The sequence below is a fragment of the Prionailurus viverrinus genome, chromosome B3 (assembly GCF_022837055.1).
Source record: "Prionailurus viverrinus isolate Anna chromosome B3, UM_Priviv_1.0, whole genome shotgun sequence".
Classification (NCBI taxonomy): Eukaryota; Metazoa; Chordata; class Mammalia; order Carnivora; family Felidae; genus Prionailurus; species Prionailurus viverrinus.
The window spans coordinates 32721550-32745236 of record NC_062566.1 but is presented as its reverse complement, the minus strand read 5'-3'; the positions used below and the strand labels follow the sequence as shown (position 1 = coordinate 32745236).

The window sequence follows — 23687 nt, the reverse complement described above, 5'->3', positions numbered from 1 at the left end:
CTCTGCCCCTCCCCCGTTCATGCTCTGTCTCTCTCTGTCTCAAAAATAAATAAAAACATTAAAAAAATTTTTTTTTAAAGTTCTTAACTTGTTTTGATGGTTTTGTTATATTGTTGCTTTTTAAATAGTTGCCATAATAAATGTAACATGTATGGTATTAACTTTGGAGTTTCACTGAAAAATAGGAATAAAAACTAAAACAGGTAAGGGTTGTTTGGCTTGAGGGGAAATGGAATGTAAGCTCTTTATGGGATTCTGGCAGTGCACAGCCAAAGCAGTTCATTTTGTATTTGGGTTTCTGAATGTGAGCAAGCCTGTTTTTAGCTTCATGGCATAGTGCTTAAAATAGAATTTAACATGCTATCTTGTGCTTTATGGTGAATTTTAAGACTTTTTCTTGCAGGCATGTAGGTCTAATCTTAAAAAAAGATCTGAAAGATTTCAGAATAAACATTTTTCTCATACATTAAAATCATCATTTTAGTCTCTAGGGTTCTGTAAGTTACCCAAGAATGGGAATATAGAGGCACCTAGCTTATAGCCTCGCTTATGGTAGGTACTTGGCAATCATTTGTTATTTATTCAAGAAGTATCTACCACATTCTGTCATTCATTATGTTTGGGTTCCCACTGTGAGGTAGCAGGCTATCAGTGATTTGAGTATATCTCTATGCATGTATGTGTATTTTTAAACATTCTTGTCATAACAATATTTATTTAAAAATTAATCTTCTTTAAAGTCATGTACGTAATATATTAGCTATTACAGTGGTTCTCAGAGTCCATTTTCCAGACCTCTAGAAAGAGGCCACCAGGCTCTTTCTGGGGGTCCTGCAGGTCAAAATGATTTTTCTAACCAGTAGTAAGGTGTTTGCAAAATCAGTGGTGGGTAAAACTGCTGGTGGCTTAGCGTGAATTAAGGCAGTGGCACTAAACTGTCCTAGTTTAGCACATGACCATGCATTTGGAATTAAAAAACAAATGCCAGTTACACTTAGTGTCCTAAATAAATCCTCCCCCCCAAATGTATTGATTGATTATGTCTCAGTCCTTGAGTACCTTTTAAGATACACGTTGTGTGATGAAATGGTAAGTACCTGTAAAAGCACTTTTACTGAGTACCAAACCCTATGGTTAACTGAAAGAAAAGGTGTTGTTCAGTTGTTTGAGTTATAGGCTGAACCTAGCTGCTTTTTTAATGGAATACCGTTTTTACTTGAAAAAATGGCTGACAAAGTGTGGTTATACAGACTTGGATATTGAGCAGTTTCTGTGCCAGAGAACAATTGACAATATTTGTTGCTGATGATAAAATTCAAGCTTTCCAGGGAAAATAGAATTTTGGGAGACTTGTATTTGCTACTGTGTTTGATAGCTTCCCAGTACTTTTTGATAAGATCACTGGTGGTACTAATGAATGTGATACATTGAAGTTGTGTAGTGGAAGTGTCGACATTTGGAAGAGCTGCGTAACTCAGTGAAGCAATGATTTCTAAATAATGCATGGGATTACAAAATCATGCATGGGTAAAAAGATCCATTGGAAATGGAAGATAGACCAATGGATTTCAGTAAATCAGAGTAGGAAGTATTCAGTGATCCGGTTTCAGATTCCATATTGCAGCAGCCTTTAAGAAACTGCCACTTGCTGAGTTTTGGTGAAGGATCAAAGAGTATCCATAGTTACTTGAAAAGGCTATTGAAATATCTTTTTCCAACTACATACCTGTGTGAGGCTGAATTTTCTTCATGTACTTTAGTCAAAACAACCTCATGCAGCAGATTAAATGCAAAAGTGGATACGAGAATCAGGCTGTCTTTATTAAGCCAGAGGTTTGTATTAAAAAGGTGTGTAAAAATGTAAAACAATGACAGTTTTCTTGTTAATATATTTTTGTCTTGGAATACAGTTCTTAAAATTTACATGTGATTTATGTTAATAAATAGTGAATTTATTATTTTTTTTTTTTTATTTTTGAGAGATAGAGCATGAATGGGGGAGGAGCAGAAAGAGAGGGAGACCCAGAATCTGAAGCAGGCTCCAGGCTCTGAGCTGTTAGCACAGAGCCCGACGCGGGGCTCAAACTCACGGATTGCGAGATCAGTTGGACACTTAATGGACTGAGCCACCCAGGCACCCTGTGAATTTATTATTTTAAAATTATGAATCTTTTAAAAATTTGTTTTAATTTCTAATACAGTAAATATGAATAGATTTAATCAACAAAGATTTTGGGCGTCCTCCATTTTCTAGACTGTAAAGGAGTCCAGAGAGCAAAATCTTGGAGAACCTGAACACTGCTTGTATAAGAGTCACAGTGCAAGAGTCTGTAGCTTAAAATGAGACTAGCCCTTTCACCTTCTCACCCGTGGTATTTTTTTTTATTATTTAAAAGAAAAAATAGCTTGTTTATAGATAATAGTGATCCCATTTACAAGGCAAGTTTGCAAGCAGAAACTGTTGAATTGTATCTTGCATTTCTGTAGTAAAAATACTAATGCATTGCATTGAATGACTCTGCTCTCAAGTGTTTTAAGTCAGTAATAAAGAGGGAATTGTGTAACTTTTTATTTTCTCAAGGTTATGTCTCAACCCTTGATTGGCTTTTTTCTGTTGTAGAGGATAGAAATGTCTTGGATAAATGAAAAATCCATACAGATGTCTCCTAACCTATTTAGCCAATAATTTCCTCTTTGGCAGATCTTCTTAGCTCTTACCAGGTATCTAAGATGATTGGTTTGCATTCAACCTATTTCATTTTCTTCCTTTCCCTCTTGTGGGATTGAAGTGGAACCTAGAGATTATAAAACTCAGAATGCTTTTCTAGTTTCTTTCTACCTTCTTCAGAGTTGTATTTGAAAAGCTTCAGCTTCTGTATTCCTCAAGTGTCTTTCCCCAGGGTGTCAAGGTAAGCCTGGAAAATGAAGATTAAAAAAAAATTTTTTTTTAATGTTTATTTATTTCTGAGAGAGAGAGGGAGGCAGACCGTGAACGGGGGAGGGGCAGGGAGAGAGAGAGAGAGAGAGAGAGAGAGAGAGCGAGCGAGCACAACACAGATTTTGAAGCAGGCTCCAGGCTCCAAGCTGTCAGCACAAAGCCCATCATGGGGCTTGAACTCACGAACCACGAGATCATGACCTGAGCGGAAGTCAGATGCTCAACCGACTGAGTCACCCAGGCATCCCTGGAAAATGAAGACTTTTGTACAAAAGTTATTCCAATCTGTGATTTCAAAATCAGGTGACATCTTAAAGGTGAAAGGTTTTTTTTTTTTTTTTTTTTTTTTTTTTTTTTTTTTTTTTAAAGTGTGCCATTCTTTGTGTAATTGAATACTAATTATTCAATTCAGGGACAGTAATATGAATTTTAGGATTGCCATTATTTTTCACTCCTAAATTTAAATTGTAATCCCAGGAATAGTTTAGACTAATAAGAAGGGGGAAACAGTTAAAGTTAATAACTCTTAATTCCAGACTATTTTTAAAAAATATTTTAATTAAATTTGTCTAATGTTTATTTCGTTTTGAGAGAGAAACAGAGAGCAAGATCATGCATGCATGGTCAAGGGAAGGGCAGAGAGAGGGAGACAGAGGATCCAAAGCAGGCTCTGCGCTGACAACAGAGATCCCAATGTGGGACTTAAACTAACGGAACCACGAGATCATGACCTGAGCCAAAGTCGGATGCTTAACCAACTGAGCCACCCAGGAGCCCCAGAGTCTTTCCAAGTGGCAAACCTGCTATGCCCAATAGAAAGGATATCAGATAACACTCATTTGTAATTAGCAGCATTATTTGCATATGAAAATGTGCTGTAACTCTTGAATAGTTTGGTTAAGTTCAGCTTTGCTGTTTAATGGGTTGATTGATAATTGTTTAGAACATATTTTCTTGTAGGTAAACACTTCATACTGTACTGAGGTATTTTCAGGAATCTGCTGATCTTAACAGGTGATTCTGTTGAGTATGGAGGGTGATACTGAACATTTTGTTTTGCAAACATATTCAAGTTTTATCTGTAGCTTTAGTAAAAGTAGCTCATTTTTTGATGTTCAAATGTCTTGTCATCATAAGTACATAATCTATTTGAAGGACTGGGTTCTGAGGGTGATGTTTGTATTTGTATGGTGGGGGTGGGGTTGGCGTGGTGAGGATACTGTGAATGCTGTTGGGATTCAGGGAGTTTGTCCTCCATCAAATGTAATTCTGCACATAAAGTTAATCAAGGGAAAAAGTGATATTGGTGTGATTAAGCTCTTATTAATTAGCTATGGGTTTGAGGTATTTTTTTTTTTTTTTAAGATTTTATTTTTAAGTAATCTCTACACCCAATGTGGGACTCAGACTTATAATCCTGAGATCAAGAGTTGCGTGCTCTACTGATTGAACCAGCCAGGTGCCCTGGTTTAGGGAATTTGATTGAAGTAATATCTTATGAATGAATACAGAAATAATTTTTTTTCACTTGATTTACAAATTAGTTGATCCTGCAATGTTTTCCCTTTTGCAGTCTTTTCATAGCTCATTAAAAACATGGATTTTGAAGAGAATTTGTTTTACTTTTTATATAGTTAGGCCTTTTTAGATAGTCATTTATGTATTGATTAAATATTCAGGTGTATTCTGTGTGCATGGTATTGTGCTAGTCATCATTATACAGAGATCATTAGAACAATTACTGATGGAAAAGAATTCAGTCTGGTGGAGAGGTAGAGACATGTTATCTTGCATCAAAATTATCTGCTTAAGAGCAGTAATAGAGCCATGCATGTCCAATCTGTATGTTTTACTTAACTTTGAATCTCTACGTTTTTGAGTTATTTAAAATTGTTTCTCCTCAACTTTCACATGAGAATACTATAGATAAGTAAAAAAAAAAAAAAAAAAAAAAATTAGTTACCATAACCTAACTCTTTTGGAAAACGTACTATAGTCTTTTGTTCTGAAATTGTTGTATCACTCCTGTCCAGCTGCCTGCCCGCTGCCTACCTCCCGTCCTGCTGGCCCCATGGTTTTAAAAAAGGATAATTCCGGGTGCCTGGGTGGCTCAATTGGTTAAGCATCTTGATTTTGGCTCAGGTCAATGATCTCACTGTCTTGAGATTGAACCCTATGTCAGGCTCTGGGCTGGGTGTGGAGCCTGCTCAGGATTCTCTCCCCCTCTGTCTCTGTCTCTGTCTCTGTCTCTCTCTTTCTCTTTCTCTCCCCCCCCCCCCCCCCCGGTGTGCACTCATGCTCTCTCTCTCCCCCTCAAAAAAAAAAAAAAAAAAAAAAAAGATCATTCATTTCAGGTTAGTATTTTGCCAAGCTAAATTAACCAAGTCTATTAGTAGCAAAGGACTTTTAAGTAAAGTAATGATCCTATTGAAAGTTAGTTTACTGTTAAATCTTTGACAGATCTTAGCTTTTCAGAAAATTTCCTCTAATGGCTAGTTTTATCCCTTGAATGAAACTAGACAATTCGAAGTGTGGTAGAATTTCGAACTGTTAAAACAGACATTTTCTATTGTATATCCTTGCCTTCCATAACATAAAGTAAAGGTTATTTTCACATTATACATGGTACAAAGTGCCATTTTATTTTTGAACCTTTATATGACCTGTCTGGAGGTTTTAGGATCTTTATTGCTGGTGTGGCCAAACTTCATGATGAAATGCCTTGGATGGGTGTTTTTCAGTCATTGTGCTAAGGTGCTTGATGGCACAGTCTGGAGACACATCCTCTTCACTTCTAGGAAATTGTCTTGTATAAATCCTTTAGTAATTTTCTCCCTTTCATTTTCTGTTTTCTCTTGTCAGAGGACTGGATCTGTGCTTTTATTTTATTTTATTGTTTTGTTTTAAACCAGTTGAACATTGTCTTTTGCTCTTTGTGCTTGTGACTTAATTTTTCTTTTTTCTTCCTTTACTGTCATTTTGTTTCTTTTTAGGGAGGGAATGTGATAGCTGTTTGTGTATGGTCAGTTTGTATTTAACTGGTGGACATTGTAAACTTTGTGAAGCTCATAATATGAACCATATTAATATATGATAACCATTCTTAAATAGTTGCCAATGTTGAATTAAGATTTATGAGTGATAATAGAAATTGTGTTCTTTCCTAAAAGGTAGGTTGCTTTAAAAAATGTGTATACAAAATAATATGTATAATTTTGTAGAGGAATGCATAACTTATAGAGGACTAATAAAACATCACACTTAATAGAGTATTCCAAAACTTTGAAGCCTTTTTTGGTGTATCCTCATCCTTTCTCCTCTGTAGTTCCTTTTAGGTAATTTGTATTAATAGTTTGCTTTAAAAAAATGGCAGTGAAATATTAGTTATGTATATTATTTACTTGTAAGGTTGTTTTTAAGTTGTTGCTTCTGGTTAAACCATCTAATTATATCATAGTCTTATAAATTTCCAAATTTGATACAGTGTTCTTTGAAGAGGAGGATTCAATAGGTGGAGGTGGAGGGGGAAGGTTTGGAGACCTCATTTTGAAAACACGCAGAACTGTGGTAAATACATATGCCCTTAGAATCTAGCAATTATGCCTAAAGGTGTTTGGGGAAGACAAAGGGACTTAATTGCCACAGTGATCAACATTTGGTTAAGTCTTGGAAAGTGCTTAGATTTGTATGTGTCATGCTGTAATCCATGAGGAAGTTGAGTTGAAGTGGTGAGAAAAGTCTTATCTTTTTGGTTGGTGGAAGCATAAACCATTAAAGTCTACGTTACACATCATATATTTTTTCCATTATTTTGCTTGATACATTTTAAACATTTATGTTTAAAAAGTAAACATAATTATTCCTTTACTGGGCTAAATGTAGTCTGTGCTAAATCTTGAAAACAAGTATTCTCCCCTTCCCTTTCCTTTTCCTTGCTTCATGTTTGGCCTTTCATATCCCAGTTACTTAAGGCAAGGATCTCATTCCATCACTAAAAATGAGGGCTGATTTATGTACCAGATACTGTGTTAGATGCTCAGTAGTCATTTGGGAATGAAACAGATGGAGTCTTGGCCCTTGTGAAACTTACATTCTAGTATTCCAGTCAAGTACATGAAAAATAGCCTGGTTCTCTCGCACCTTTCTGTATCTGAATTTTTATAAAGAACACATGGTTTTATAATTAGCAAAAAAAATGCTGCTTTGAGATTTTGGAGGTTTTTTTTGTTTTTGTTTTTGTTTTTGTTTTTTTGTAATACAAAATTTATTGTCAAACTGGTTTTCATTGAAAGTTTTTTTTTTTTTTTGACTAACATAACAGTTGAATGCTTTATTATAGAAAGTTGAATAGTTATTTGTTTAAGGTATACTTATTAAAGGTAGTTTTTGGAGAAAGGAGATATGGGAGGAAAAAGGAAAAGATTGACATAATTACCATGGGAAGTTTGATTGCTGGCTTACTGGAAAATTTAGTGGGATGCCTGTGCCCATTGCAATTGAGGATTATAGATGTATAGTAACATCTGTTTGCCTGTGTGCATGGATTCTTCTGTCTGCCTGAGTTGTAAAGTTGGAACCAGTTGAGTGTGCCAGCAATAGAGGGGGAAGGGAATTTTGCAAAGGAAAGTTTAATGATGGATCAATGGAATCTTTCTAAGCTGGACCTGAAGAGGGTGGATGGACAGACAGTGATTAACATCAGTGAATTGGAGATATTTATGATGTTGAATTGTTGCAGCGAAGGTACTTAAGTAAGAATAGGAGGTGGTAGTTGGAGGATTTAGTGTTTGAATTAGTGATTTTGGAGGTGGTATAAGTTCTGGTAGAAAGGTCCAAGGTGTGGCCACCGGAGTGAGTGGCTGAGGGTCGAGAGTAATGATAGAAAGTTAAGAAACACAACTGAGGGTATTGGGTTGGAGTCTGGATAGTTGAGGCAGGTGCTAAAACCTTCAGTGAATGACAGGGATATTGTTCTAGAGCTGCACTGTCCATAACTGTTGCCACTAGTCATATGTGGCTATTGAGCATTTGAAATGTGGCTGGTCCAAATCGAGATGTGCTGGAGGTGCAAATATACAATGGATTTTGAAGACATAGTGTGAAAAGGGGGATGGAAAATAGGTCAGTAATATTTTTTAAGTTGATTATATGTTGGAATGATAATATTTTGGGTATTTTGGATTAAGTAAAATACTAATATTACCTGTTTCTTTTACTTTTTAAAAGTATAGTTTGCAGAAAATTTAAAATTACATGTGTAGCTTGAATTTGGAGCTTATATTATATTTCTTTTGGGTAGTGATTTTCTGGAAGTATTATCACCAATAAGTAGTATGAGGATTAGAAGGGAAGTAGGAGTCTGTAGAACCCAGTATAAGATATCCTTCGGGAGGCGTGCCTGGGTGGCTCAGATTAAGTGTCTGACTTCAGCTCAGGTCATGATCTCACGGTTTGTGAGTTCGAGCCCCGAGTTGGGCTCTGTGCTGACAGCTCAGAGCCTGGAGCCTGTTTTGGATTCTGTGTCTCCCTCTCTCTCTGCCCCTCCCCTGCTCACGCTCTGTCTCTCTTTTCTTCAAAAATAAACATTAAAAAAAAAAAAAAGAATCCTTTGGGAGAGGGAGTGGATCTTTCTTTCTTTCTTTCTTTCTTATTTATTTATTTTGAGAGAGAGAGAGAGAGAGAGAGAGAGAGAGAGAGAGAGAGGCAGAGAGAGAGGGAGAGAGAAAATCCCAAGCAGGCTCCATGCTGTCAGCATAGAGCCCAGAGCGGGGCTCAATCTCACGAACCATGAGATTATGACCTGAGCTGAAATCAAGACTTGGAAGCTTAACTGACTGAGCCACTCAGGTGCCCTCGAGTGGATGTTTCTTAGACTTATTTTCATTGGTCCTCTGATTTTCATTGGTCCACTTCTACTGTTTTTATGCTTAGAATTTCCTTTTGTTCTCCACACCTACCTCTGCTCCCTTCCCCCCATACCTGACCTCAAGGAGTTTGCCTCATTCATGTGGGGGAGAGAAATGTCTAGAAAAACTGTAATGGAAAGCAATATAAAAGAGTAACCGTATGAGTAGTTAACAATGGATTCATAAGAGGAAGAGGTCACTTGTGCCTAAGCTTATTTCAAACTGGGCCTTAGAAGACTTTTGATAGTTGGTGATCACAGGGGGGTTATTTCAAGCAGAGGGAACAGCATGAACAAAGGTAATGAGAGAAAACACTGAGGTATGTTTTATGGAACACGCAGTAGATTCATGTGTGGAGACAGACGTAAGAGAGTAATGCAAATTCTGGGAAGTTGGGGGTCAGATTGCTATCAGAACTTATCACGTTGGAATTATGAGTTTGAAACTGTACTAAGTTCTATAAAGGAAAAGGACAGAATTCTGTATGTACATGTTAACAAGAAGACCTGACATAGTTTGGGTGCTCAAGGAAGGCTTCCCTGTTTCTAACCTCTGAACTACAAAATTCCCCACATCCAGGTCCTGTCACATCTTTCTTAATGTTATGCCTTTCTTTCCTTCCCAACTACCACCCTTATTATTTCGCTTTCATAGTATCATATTGGTGTTTATCAACAACCTCTAAATTGGTCTCATATCTTAATTTCCCTTTTGAATTCACTTACTCTTCAGTCAGATTGACTTTTTGATTATATGCTGTCTCTTCCCCACCCCCTCTAATTCCTGCAATTTGAACATTTTTTTTTTAATGTTTATTTTTGAGAGAGAGAGACCATGAGCGAGCAGGGGAAGGGCAGAGAGAGAGAGGAAGACGGAGGATCCGAAGCAGGCTCTGCACAGACAGCAGAGAGCCCGATGGGGGGGGGGGGGGGGGTCAAACTCAAGAACTGTGAGATCATGACCTTAGCCTAAGTCTGATTGATGCTTAACCAACTGAGCCGCCCAGGTGCCCCGACAATTTGAACAGTTTGTATATCTCCTCATTCTTTGTAGGACTAAGGCCAACATTCTTTAACCATCCAAACTAAGTAATTTATTGTTTGGATACCAGTAACATGTTGACTAGGCATTGGGCAGATTTATATAATGTCTTTATTTTAGGGAGGTAATGTGTATCGTTTCTAATAAGTTTGCATTACCAAAATGGTTCATAATACTTAAGACAGATGCCACACTATCATTACTCATATATTTATTGACAAGGAACAAGACACAGTCTGTATAGACAGCGTATAGTTTGATAGAGAATAGATAAGTAAACAGGATTTTTCTGCATATAGTATAAGGGCTGTTGGGTTAAACTGTGGAGCATATGGGAAGGTAAATTTACTAATGTTGAGGGTTGCCTGAAGAAAGTATCCCAAAGGTAATAATGTCTAATTTGACACCTGAAGGAGTTGAAGTTAGCTAGGAAAAGGTTGGAGAGGGGGAAGAATTACTTGCTGAAAGAACAGCATGTATATACAAATCCTGAATGATGGAGAGCTGGTTTAAGGGGGTTAGTGGCAGTGGCTGAGACTGGATCATCAAGTATATTTAGGCCATGCTAGGAAGTTTGGCCCCTATCTTGAGTGCAGTGGGTAATCATTGCAAGTTTTAAGCATGAGAATGACCGATAGACATGTTTTAGAAAGATCACTAGTGTGGAGAATGATTTGGAGGGTATAATATTGGAGACAGAACAGCTGAGTCTTTTGTAGACATCTAGGAAGAGATCATGGTAGTCTGAATTAAATTGATAATAAGGACTTAGACATTTTAAGGTGGTAGGATTTGAAATGACTTGGTAAATAGACATGAGTGAAGGAGAATGTGTTGAGGAAGTTTCTGGCTTGTACAGCTGGTTAGGTGGATGGAAAGTTTGACAGAAATTTGATGTATTAGGTTTGGACATGTTGAGTTGAGTACTTGTGGGTCATAAAGGTGTTCAGCAGAAGTGGATTTGGGAATTACCGAATTAGAGATGGCATTTTAAAGTCATGAGATGGATGAGGTCACCGAGGAAGACTGGTCTGAGTGAAAAGAGAGTCAAGAATACAGAGGAATTCTCAGAGTTAAGACCTGGAATAGTTTTTACAAATATCTTTTAAAACTTTAAACCTCTTTTATGGACTGCATTAATGTTTTTAGAAATTTTTCTTTTCTGTGATGCTTGGGTGGCTCAGTCGCTTAAGCGTCTGACTCTTTGATCTTGGGTCAAGTCATGATCTTATGGTTTGTGGGATTGAGCCCCGCATTGGGCTCTGTGCTGACAGCATGGAGACTGTGTGGGATTCTCTCTCTCCCCCTCTCTCTGCCCCTTCCCTGCTTGACCTCTCTCTCTCTCTCTCTCTCTCTCTCAAAACAAATAACTTAAAAAAATAGTTAAGAAAAAAGAATTTTTTTCCTTAGAATTTGATATAATGGACTCTTTAAAACTGTGCAATTGAGATATTGTTTGCTGTCTAAATCTGTTTGGTTTGTGAGTTCAGTTAGCAAGAGTTCATTAGTCCAGAGTATTTTGAAAGTATATGTAAGATTGCTAGCACAGAATTCCTTAAGAAGTTTGGGAAAAGGATTAGAGATCAGTCATCATCTACATAACATTTTAACTGCATGCAGTAACATGACCATATTGATTTGACATTTGGTAAAGGTAGTTCACATGTTTTATAACTCATGTTTAGTTTTAGAGTATTACTACTACCGTGACCATATAATTTATCATCCATACTGGGGCACTTTTAAGGGTGGAAGGGGATGCTTTTAATAATTTTGTGAGAGCAACAGGCATAAAAGGGAACTCCTGGAAAATTTGAAGGTCTTATAATTTATTCTAGAATCTTCTTTTGTGAAGTGCTAAGAAATGAGATGATAATAGATTAATATATAATAATAAAGAAGGCTTTGTGGATAAGTAAATTTGCAGAATGTTAGATGCAACGTTAATGTTTCTGCTGGCCTTCTTGGGACCTTTTATGTGTTCAAATATGACTTGAGAAAGGAGGGCATGATGGAGAATTACAGAATCTTGAATTTCTTGAACTTGTTTTGCCATAGAACCCTATTTCTCTGAATATCTATTAATACTATGAGCCTAGTTTAGAAAATGCTGATTTAGAGTATCCTGTTATTTAAATTGAAGCTTGATTTAAAAGTTTATTTATTTATTCATTTATTTATTTATTTATTTATTTATTTATTTATTTATTGAGAGAGCGCATGAGCAGGGGAGGGGCAGAGGGAGAGGGAGAGAGAGGATATTAAGCAGTGTCCATACCCAGCCTTGGAGCCCCCCATGGGGTTCGATCTCAGGACTGTGAGATCATGACCCAAGCCAAAGTCAAGAGTTGGATGCTTGACTGAGCTACACAGGCACCCCTTAAAGTTCTTTTTTTTTTTTTTTTAATGTTTGTTTATTTGAGAGAGAGAGAGAGAGAGAGAGAGAGAGAGAGAGAGAGTGTCGGGGAGGGGCAGAGAGAGAGGGAGACAAAGAATCTGAAGCAGGCTCCAGGCTCTGAGCTGTCAGCACAGAGCCCGATGCAGGGCTTGAACTCATGGACTGTGAGATCATGACCTGAGCCGAAGTTGGATGCTCAACCGACTGAGCCACCCAGGTGCCCCTTTTTCCTCCTATTTTTGTACTTAAAAAAATTACTCCTTCCTTGGCAGTAACTTGAACATTTTGTTGTTGTTGTCGTTGTTGTATTCTGGATATGTTAAAACGGGTACTGTTAAGAGTTTTTGACGTCAGAGATTTAGGAGTAGTTCATCTTTCTTCTCTTTAGTAAATTTCAGGAAGTGTGTAGTGTTTTTCCATGGTCCTCACCTTGAAATGTATTTTTATGTACACTAATGGAATTTCTTGAAAGAGAATATGAGCAGTTTCTTAAACTTGATTTCACTACTATAAAACTTCTGAATATAAATATTAATCATAATCTGTTCTGAAGAATGATCTGTGTAAGTTTTGCAATAAGTAGCAATTTTATTGTTAACTCTATTGTTGTGAAGTTGTTTCTCTTATCTATAACCAAGGAAATAATCAGGTGAAAGTGTTTTGTGTGGAAAAGGAAGGGTTGTTATAGGTTTCTGATGGGATTTTCTTTTCAAAAAAATTTTTTTTTCAACGTTTATTTTTGGGACAGAGAGAGACAGAGCATGAACGGGGGAGGGGCAGAGAGAGAGGGAGACACAGAATCGGAAACAGGCTCCAGGCTCTGAGCCATCAGCCCAGAGCCTGATGCGGGGCTCGAACTCGCGGACCGCGAGATCGTGACCTGGCTGAAGTTGGACGCTTAACCGACTGCACCACCCAGGCGCCCCTCTGATGGGATTTTCTAAAAAAGATTTTAAGTTAATCTCTATAGCCAATGTGGGGCTTGAATTTACAACCCAGAGATCAGGAGTCACACACTCCACTGAGTGAGCCAGCCAGGCACCCCTGATGGGATTTTTAAAAACACTTAGGCAGGCTGTGATTGTAAGACCTGAACAACATTTTTCTGCAACATATTTTTTTAAATTTTTTAAAATTTATTTTTGAGAGAGTACAAGTGGGGAGGGGTAGAGAGAGGGGTCAGAGGATCTGAAGCCACCTCTGCGCTGACAGCAGCAAGTCTGATGTGGAGCTTGAACTCCTGAACCTTGAGATTGTGACCTGAGCCGAAGTTGGACGTTCAACGAACTGAGCCACCCAGGCGCCCCTATATTTTTTCTTTTTAATGTTTTTCTGTAGTTTTTGAGAAATCATTACTGGGGCTTTTATTTTTTATTGTTTTTTAAAGTTAGTTTATTTATTTATTTAAGTAATCTCTACACCCAATGTGGGGCTTTAACTCATGACCCCAAGATCAAGAACCTCTTCTGACTGAGCCAGCCAGGCGCCTCATTCCCAGGCTTTTAGAACATTTGTGTACATCTTTTTCTAAGCTTATTTTCCTCTGAAAAGCAAGTCTGTAAATCAAGACTGAAAGATAACCTTAATTAAGTAGTTAAATAATTAAGGACAAGGTGTTTTGAGTAATAACCTTAAGATTGGGGTATCCTGGGGAAAAATAGTCACCTGCATCCTAAGTAGTTGAGCAATGTTGTTTGTAACCTTATTGTTATCTGAAGGGGACTCTCTTAGGATGTGCCACAGGGCTCTGTACTTGATCCTGTTATATCCCAAGTTTTAAAGATGACCTTTGAATATTTAAGAGGCAAAATTCTGATTTTGTAGGTGGTGCTGGGAAGAATACGTTAGATGACAGAATCAAAGGGAGTTAGTTCATCATCATCTCCTGGGCACTTAACCAAGTGTCATGTACTATACTTAGCCTAGGTGATATGGAGATAAGTGCTTGTCCTTGAAAAGCTCAAAGTCTAGGGAAGGACGGAGACCAGAAAATCAACAATTTTTAACACCATGTATGTACTGCAGTAGAGGGTGAAGAGTGCATTTCCTCAGAGGGGTTTTGAAAGGCTAGAATGATGAACTGGAAAAAAAAATGAAGTTTAATAGCACCTAATATAAAGTTATAATTTTAAATTTAAAAATTTTGTTTTAAAACATAAGAAGGTTTAGCCTAAAAGCAGTTCCTATGAAAAAAATTGAATAAACGTTTCACTTAACTTCAAGCTTAGTACGAAACAACAATTTGATGTAGATGCAAGTTCCCCTCACTGCTGAAACAAAAACATAACACCACATCCTTCCCCTTGCCCAGATAAAACAAACCAGTCAGCTTACAAAGCAAATGCCTTATTAGGTTACATTGGTAGAAATACTGTGTTCAAAATAAGAGAGGTAGTAACACTGCTGTATTCAAGATTAGGCCATTATCTGGAAAGTTTCAATCACTTCAGAGTGTACACAGAAACAGTGGACTGCTTAAGGGCTCCAGAGAACAGTGATCAGGGTAGGATGGGGTCTAGAAACCAAGCCAGTTGAGGGAAGAGAACCCTCTCAACACATTTAAAGAATAGACTCTGTGGAACACCAATGGGACACAATTTCAGAACGATTGGGTAGAGTTAAAGGAAAGTTTTGATTCATAGAGCTTTTGTGTAAGGAAGATCGCTTTAAGATTAGATTGTGAAGTCTTAGAAGAGTTTGAGCAGAGGCTGGGAGACCATCACTTAAGGGGGTACAGTAAAACTTCATATAATGGAGAGTTGGACAAGAAGATTCCTAAAATTTTATGTGATGTTATACTCTTAGGATTCTCCTATTTCCAAGAACATCATTTTCAAATTATCAGATAGTGTGTGTCATTATCAGTACTCTGCAATATCGCGTGGACTTTGGCATCTGACTTTTGAGTTGGGTTCCATTACTTGCTAGCTCTGTAACCTTGAGTAGGTTACACCTGTTACTCTGAAATAGTTCTCTTGATAATTTCCCTCTAGGGCTTCACCTAAATGTCTTTTCTGGGACTCAGAAGGCTATGATTTAAATACTTTTTGTTTAGTTACAGAATACGTTTTTCCCCTCACATTTTGTTTTGTTCATACTTGTCTTTTCCTCCTTTTAGGTTTCTTAACGTTCTCTCAGATAGAGTATATTATTTCTTTCATGGCTTCTTACCTTGTTTGAAAACTTAAATTAGATGAGATATGGTATCTTCCAATTGCAAATGCAGTGTTTTGCTTGTTTTTGGTTAGGAGAGTTTGGAAAAAAATCCCCAATCTTTTATAATATGATAGAATTAAAATTTCTTCAAGTCCTGCTTATTATTTTTAAATTCTAGATTTTATTGAAAAGTGAACAATGGGGGCACCTGGCTGGCTCAGTTGGAAGAGCATGTGACTCTTGATCTCGGGGTTGTGACTTCGAGACCCATGTTGGATGCAGAGATTACTTAAAATCTTACAAAAAAAAAACCCCACAATAAAAGTGAATGATGATTGTTGTCATGATTATGTAAAGTTCTAATTGTTAAAAGATGTAGTTAGAATATTGCATGTGACCTGCAGTTTTTCTTTGCATTATTTCTTGGTCCTATCTCTTCTGTGTTGACTGTCACATTTTCTTCTTACCTTATATATAGATAAATAATTCTTGTTGCCATATATTTTAGCTGGAAATCTTGTTAGTCTTTTTTGTTTCATCTGTCCTATAGGTGGCTACTTGGATAGCCTTAAACATTATTTTTATCACATTTTGTTGCCCCCAAATATGATTGTTTACTCTGTGTAGTCTAAATTCCTTATGTCATATAGTGCCCCCTGTCTCAGTGTAACACACAATGTGCCCTGGCTGAGATTGTGGTAAGATGCTTGTATTGGTTAGTCGTTATGAGCTTAGGCTCTGGAGTCAGGTTGGGTTTGAGCTCTGTCTCCGTCACTTATTTACTGTTGGAATTCAAGATTAGCCTCAGTTTTCTTATCCATGCAATACGAATGATAATGGTCTGTCTCTTGGGTTCATATGAGGGTTACATAAGTTAATCACATTTACTATAATTAGTACGTGATTGGGATATTGTAAGCTTTTAACACATACTAGGTTCATCATTTTTATTCTGCCGGCCCATGTAAATGACACTTAAAAAATTTGATTGAAAACCTTACTAACCTAGATTCACTAACTATACAGATTGTTTATATTTCCTTAACAATGGAAGAATGAGAAGAAAGATTTCCTTTAATAGAGTTATACAGTTACAGAATTTTGATATTTTAAGGAACGTTTGAGAACCTCTAGTTAATCTCTCATGTTTTGAAGTGAGAAAATAGACCCTGTGCAAGATTGCGATTCAGTAAATTAGTGGTCAAGTTGGTACTGGAATCCAAGCTCTGTGTATACTAGTACCATATTATATTATACATGTACCTAGCACATAGTAGGTGTGTAGTAACTTTTGAGAATCGAATTAATATGATGATTATGTGTTTCTGTTTCTGAAGACTAGCTTATCTCTGTGTATTCGTTGTTCCTGTATTCCCGTTTTCTTCATACTCTTTTAGGGGCTGTGCGTTGATCCAAAAAGCATTTATTGAACATCTGTGGGCAGAACAGCCTTTTACTTAAATAAAAGTCATGTTTTCCTACCTCTGCATAAGAAGTTTGGCAATGTGTTAGAATTTCACACTCTAAACTTTGTTTTTTATTAGAAAAAATATTTCATCCAAGTTTTAAAATGTTCTGAGTTAGGTTTGTTATTTTTAGTATCCAAGTTCTCATCTGGAAGGAGCCTTTTGAAGGACACGTCCTTATGTTTCATGAAATGTGATAGAACATAAATGAGGATGATTTTCAAATTATCAAAAATCCAAAGCCATGGTACACCAATTGAACAGTGCTAGGTTTATGCTTAAAGGAGAATGGGATCTCCATATTTTGTCATTATGTGGGACTAACTGCAGCCTGTATGATGGAATAAAGACCAGAAGAAGAGGAAGATCAACTGGAGGAGTGGGCCCTAGAGGTCACTTTTTAGTTATCTTATATTGAGAAATAAATACAGTGTGAGAAATTGGGTGGAACAAGATTATGGAGATAATTAGCCTGATTTGTTGCCTTAGTAGAAACTGTCTAACTAGGTTTTCTGGTTGAACTGGACATTGCTGGCCAATTGCTACTGCTTATTAACCATTTCAGATGGAGAGGATTAGAAATGATGTAGAAATCATTTTCAGTAGATGAAGCATCTGACTTTAAAAATAATGAATAAAATAATTGTGTTGTACTGTACAAACTTTTTAATGTATACAGTTTTAGAATTATTGATGATTGCTGTTGTGGAGAGAAAGCAAAAGTATGGGGCGGGGGAAGAAAGCAAAGGCATAAATGAAATATTATGACACCGTTAAATGCCTAATTTGTCTGTGTTCAGAATTCAGTTTGGTTTACTATTGGTTGTTATTTGATACCAGATAAAGATTCATAATATAGTCTGCTTTATTATGATTAATCCTGTAGACTACTTGCAGTGGGATGTGTGAATGAAAGTAATTATGTTGTTCAATGGGAGGTAACTAATTCTTATTCACAATTTAGGGGTGACCTTTAATAATATAAGGTCATGACTAATGAGACAATAATCCTGGCACTTTTTATTTAATAGCAAAAAGCAGTACTTGTTGATATTGCTTGAATATTATTTTGTATTTGGTCCCTGCCTTTATAGTTGGCTTGGTGTTCTCTCTCTCTCTCTCTCTCTCTCTCTTTCTCTCTCTCTCTCTCTCACACACACACACACACACACACACACACACACACACACACACGTGTCTGTGTGTGTGTGTGTATAAAATTTTACATATCTGAAAGGAGATTCAGTTGAAATGTCTTCTTTTTGAAAGGTGAAGACCTCCCCCTCCCCTCTCCCCATTGTCCTGAGAGCACTGGAAGCCAATCTTATACTGCCAAAGCAGAACACTAGAGGATTCCTCTCTGTCAAAAGTGATCAGACCAAAGGAAAAAAGGAATCCTCAAAATAGCCAAGTTCCTGCCTGATCATCCTAGAATGAAGTACCCCAGTCTGCTCACTCAGATCATCTGATCATGTTTTTAGTATCTTACTTTCAGATACAAATGTAAACCAGTGATCCTCTGTCATTTGAGGAAACTGTCAGGCATGAAAGGCAGGTACCAAAGCAGATAGCAGAAAAGAACCCAGAGGTTACAGAGACCACACAGACAGCAGAAGAAAACAACAATGTCATATATCCAATTTATTTATATCGTCAGAGAGAAAACAAGATACTACATTCATGAAAACTAAGAACAAGACGTAGGGGGAAAAGAAAAGAAAAAAGGCATGCAACAGAGCAGAGCTCATGGGAATGAAAATTTTAATAGGAGTGTTAGAAGATCAAGTTGAGGAAATCTCTCAGGAAATAAAGCTAAATGGAAGAGATGTAAAATGCAAGAGAAAAAAGAAAATAAAGACAAGTTAGAGAATTGGTCTAGGAAGACCGGTACCTAAATAATAGGCATACAAGAAAAGGACTAGAAGAAAGACAAAGTAAGAAAACCTCCCAGAATGGAAGGACATGCCTCTCTGAATTTAAAATACTCAGCAATTACCAGTTCATACAATTAGCGCAAAAACAAAAGCCCTACCAAAAAACCCAACCCAACACTAAGACCCAACACTGTAAAATTGCAGAGCATGTAGAAAGAAGCTTCTATAAGCTTCCTGAGGGGGATATACAGGTGACTATGAAGGATTGGAGATCAGGATGATGCCAGGCTTCTTAACAGCAACACTCAAAGCCAGAACACTTTGAGGAAAGGCTGTTAAAATTTCGACAGAACCTGTTTTCCTGTCTAGAATTCTATACTAAGCCAAACTCACTTATTAATTATGGATAAATGAAGATATTTTTGGACAATGCAAAGAATAAAAAACTGTAGCTTCCAGTTCCTTCTCTGGAATCTAGTGGAGGAAATACTCAAAAAAGAAAACGAAGAGAAAAAAGTGAGATCAAGGAAATGGGATCCAATATGGAAGAGAGACAAGGGAAATCGCCAAGATATGTTGAAGGGAAATTCTGTGACCACAGTTGTGTCCCAGGTCTAGAGAGTAAGCAGTCCAAATTGGAACCTGGCGGAGGGCTACAGAAGGTATATATTTAAGAAGGAAATTAAAACAGGCTTACCTGATGTATTTGAATACGTTAGTAGGAAAGTTCTACTTCTAGCAGTTTACAGATGAATTAGCAGTAATTACCTAGAAAACTAAGCAAATACAAAAATGGTGCAGTTATTAACTAAGGAAAGCCAGGTCATGCAAAAAAGGAAGAGCAATCCTGATGTACTTTGCTCAACTGTGAATATCATTTACAACCATAGTATAATGTAAACAACAGTTGATTCAACCAGAAATTATGATGGGAACTTGGGGATAGAGATGTCATAGCGCTAAACCATTATTGTTTATAATAAGTCATTTTTTTCTCGAAGGAAAAATTTTAAGAACACATAAACCTGTTATATAGAATATAGTGAAAAAAGCCAGAAGAAATTGCCAAAAAGCCTTGAAAGAGGTTGCCCCAGGGATGTGAAAAATAGGAGCTGGGCAAGGGACATCTGTTTTCTCTCTCTTTGTACTATTTGACTTTTTAAACTGTGTGCATATGCCTGTTTAATTAAAAAAATTAATTTTTTTATTTAAAGAAAATTTTTTAAAAGTTTATTTTTGAGAGAGACAGAGGGTAAGCAGGGGAGGGGCAGAGAGAGAGGGAGACACAGAATCTGAAGCAGGCTCCAGGCTCTGAGCTGTCACCTGACACAGGGCTCAAACTCACGGACCGTGAGATCATGACCTGAGCCGAAGAAGGACGCTTAACTGACTGAGCCACACAGGCACCCCAAAAATTAATTTTAAAAAGATGCCCCTCACAGAATGCTCTGTGTTCAGAGTATGTACATTTCTCAGGCATTCTGAATTCCCTAGGGTTCTGACAGCTTTATCATTTGGGGATGTAGAGTCAGCAGCATGCTATTTGAGGAGGTAATGATTTCTAGTAGTAGCAGTGGTTGATGTTATCTTCAGTTATAAATATTCATTTTGTTGTAGTGCTAACAAATGGAGATTTTTAAACACATGACAGATTAAAATATATTGCATTTCAACATCTCAGATGTAAGTGTTTAGTTTTCCTCTGTGTTGTCAACACTTTACATTGTGAATTGACTGCTCCATGCTTCTCTGAAGCTTTTTGTTGAGTGATGCTTCAAATGTTTGTGTTTCCGGCCCCCCTTTTATTTAGTTTTTAAAAATACTGCACACTGGGGCACCTGGGTGGCTCAGTCAGTTAAGCGTCTGACTTCGTCGGCTCAGGTTATGGTCTCGTGGTTCGCGAGTTTGAGCCCCATGTCGGGCTCTGTGCTGACAGCTAAGAGCCTGGAGTCTGCTTCCGATTTTGTGTCTTCCTCCCTCCCCCCACCCCTCTGTCTCTCTCTGTCCCTTCCCCTCCCCGACTTGTGCTCTCTCTGTCTCTCTCAAGAATAAATATTTTTTAAAAACTCTGTATGCTTACTACAGTCCTTAAGAGCGTGCAGAAGCTGCTCCAATAACAGCAATGGATAGCACCCTATCTTTCACTAAACCTGATTTTAAGGTGCAATGGTTCATTTGAATCCAGATGCTTTCTTTTCTTATCCGAACCACCAATTCTTTTAAGCCAAATATTGATGCTTGAAATGGAGATTAGATGTTAAGTCAATTAGTCTTTTAAAAGGTTTTTCTCTTTCCTAATTGAAAAGCTCGTGGTTTGTTTCCTCTAAAAGATGGTATAGTATAAGAGCACAACATTTGGAGTAGTTGTATAGTATTCAACAATTTTCTTAGTTAACTGCCTAGGTCTCAGTTTTCCTTTTTTTTTTTTTTTTATGTTTATTATTTATTTTGAGAGAGAGAGGGAGAGAAAATCCCAAGCAGGCTCTGCACTGTCAGCACAGATCCCAGTGCCATGTTTGAACCCATGAACCGTGAGATCATGACCTGAACTGACATCAAGAGTCAGACGCTTAACCAACTGAGCCACCCAGATGCCCCCAGTTGTTTCATTTGTAAAATAAGGACAGTACCTCATTAATTGTGATGATTAATTACACATCCTGTAAGAACAAAAAAATTACACTTCTGTCATCAGCCTTTTTCTTTTGACCATCAAGCAAGAGATTTTATTTTATGTGAATTGTCAATATGTCCTTCCATATAAATAAAATGATAATATATCTGTGGTGCATCTAAATCCTTGTACCCAAAGAGTAAGGACAAAAACTGTCATCAGTGAAAAGTTTGTGATAATCACTGAATTTCAGGTTTGTTTGTATTTGACCTAGGAGAATGGAATTGAAGTAGAAAGACATTATTCTCTTTCTAAAATTTTTACTACTGTCTCCGTAAAATGAAGTGTACATTTGACTAATGCCAACCTAAATTTATTTTTAACTGATAATCTTTGAAGCATAATTTCTGTTATTTCTCCAAAAGCAGAAGCTTACTTATTAACGTAGTGCTTTTCAGTTGAAGTCCCAGTTCCTTTTAAAATAAGTCATAAGAATCTTTAAAACTATTTTGTACTCTTAGGACAATTTGGATAGTAGAAAGAAATCGGTACCTTGCTGACATTATAGTAAGTATTTAACTTCTGTTCGTATCTAAAAAAAGATGAACATTTAGAGGATTTGGGGTAGAATTTGTTTTTAAGGCTTGTAGTATTTCTTTGCATTCCTTGTATAGAACATAAAAGTTTGAGAGTTCATTTGCATTTATGTTATAGTTACATGTATAACTTATTGTTGTAGGTTCCACCCCTGTTCTTTCTTTTGGTGTGATTTTCTTATTTATTTTGTTCTTTCATTCATTCATTTATTCATTGTCCAGGCATTTGATGAGTTTCTACTGTTGTCAGGCTCAGGTAACATTGGCTTGTGCCCTGGAGGACCTCAAAGTGGTCATGGAGTCACTTGCACAAATAGAAAATTGTAATAAAGCAAGACAAGTGCTAGTAAAGATATGAAAAGTGGCCAATAAAAGTAGTGAGAAAAGAATCACTAATAATATTGCCAGGCCCAATGGACTGAGGCTGACAAAAGCTAGAATTTGAAGAAACAGTATTTTTCAGGCCAGAGAAGTAGAGGAAGGACTCACATATGTTTAATTACCAACTATATTGGATCTAAAGCTCTTTATACTGTTTTCTCACTATTTGGATTTTTTATTTAATTATTTTGCACTCTCTAAACAGCTTCAAGAGGATTGGCTGGGGTACAATGTCCTCTCAGGGAGTGGCGGTGAATTAGGAAAGGCAGGTTATCTTTTGTGAATTGGTAATTGGTATGGGGTGAGGGGATATAAAACAGTTGGGGAAAATAGCTGGTGATAAGCTTACTTGTGTCTTCCACCCTAACACCTCCCTGTCAGTGGTGGTAAAGTCAGGATTCTGCTGTTAATACTATATGATCTTGGGTAAGCCATTTCTTCTCTTTGGATTCCTTTTTTTTTTTTTCCACTTTAAAATGAGAGGAGTGGTATAGATGGGCATTTCCTGTTGGTAGTCTCTTAGTAATTGGTGGAAAAGAAGAAATATTGACTAAACAATTTTGGAAACCAAGAGCCTTACACATTATGGCACTTGGATTGAATTCCTAGACTTTTTAGCCTGGGCTTGCCAGTGGAGTGAGTCAATATTATGTTTCCAGCTCTGTCCTTTCCTAATGGTGTAGTGGAAAGAATAGGGGTTAGAATCATACATAACTGTGTTTGAGTCCTGACTGCTACTTAGTAGCTATGTGGCCTTAGGTAAGTTATTTAACCTTTCTTAACTACATAGTTTCTTCATGTGTGAAGAAGGAGCAGGATAACACCCTGTGGAGATAATAAAGATTTAGTGACAACGATATGATATGAAAATATTGATACGAAAATTCGATACGAAAATATCGAATATATCTGGTCAATAATGGGTCAGAAAGGGTATATATAGTTTTTAAGTCCTACAAATTCCAAGGTCCGCATAGAAGGTAATACCTGATAGTATGTTATTATACCCTGCTGCGTGCATCTGGTGTTTGAAGTGGGATATGTATGTGTTTCGTATATAGTTATGTAATTTCCCCCCAAGAAAATAAATGTTCTTGAGGGCTCATCATTATATTTTGCCATCCACATAGCACTCAGCACTCTCCTGGAGACTCAGTAAGTGCTTGGTGAATAGCTGACAGTTGAATCAACACAGTGGACTGAGGTTAGGTGTGGTTCTACCTGGTGAATACTTCATCTTACATCTTTCATAACCCTGGGTAGAAGTTGTTGAATTTATGAGTATTAATTTAAAATTTCTTTGATTACTTATTTTAA

The 23687-nt window shown here is 37.0% G+C and overlaps 1 protein-coding gene across 7 annotated transcripts in view; it reads left to right on the top strand.

Moving 5' to 3' along the window:
- The window catches only part of PIAS1 (protein inhibitor of activated STAT 1), a 129318-nt gene that overhangs the window by 12741 nt on the left and 92890 nt on the right, over window positions 1–23687 (top strand). Inside the window, exon 1 of one of the 7 annotated variants that reach the window (XM_047861237.1) lies at window positions 19218–19441. The exons of the other annotated variants lie outside the window; for them this stretch is intronic. Within the exon in view, the coding sequence (XP_047717193.1) occupies window positions 19310–19441 (132 nt within the window). The 5' untranslated portion in view covers window positions 19218–19309. Of the gene's footprint in view, window positions 1–19217; window positions 19442–23687 lie in introns of those variants that run through there. 7 annotated transcript variants of the gene reach the window in all.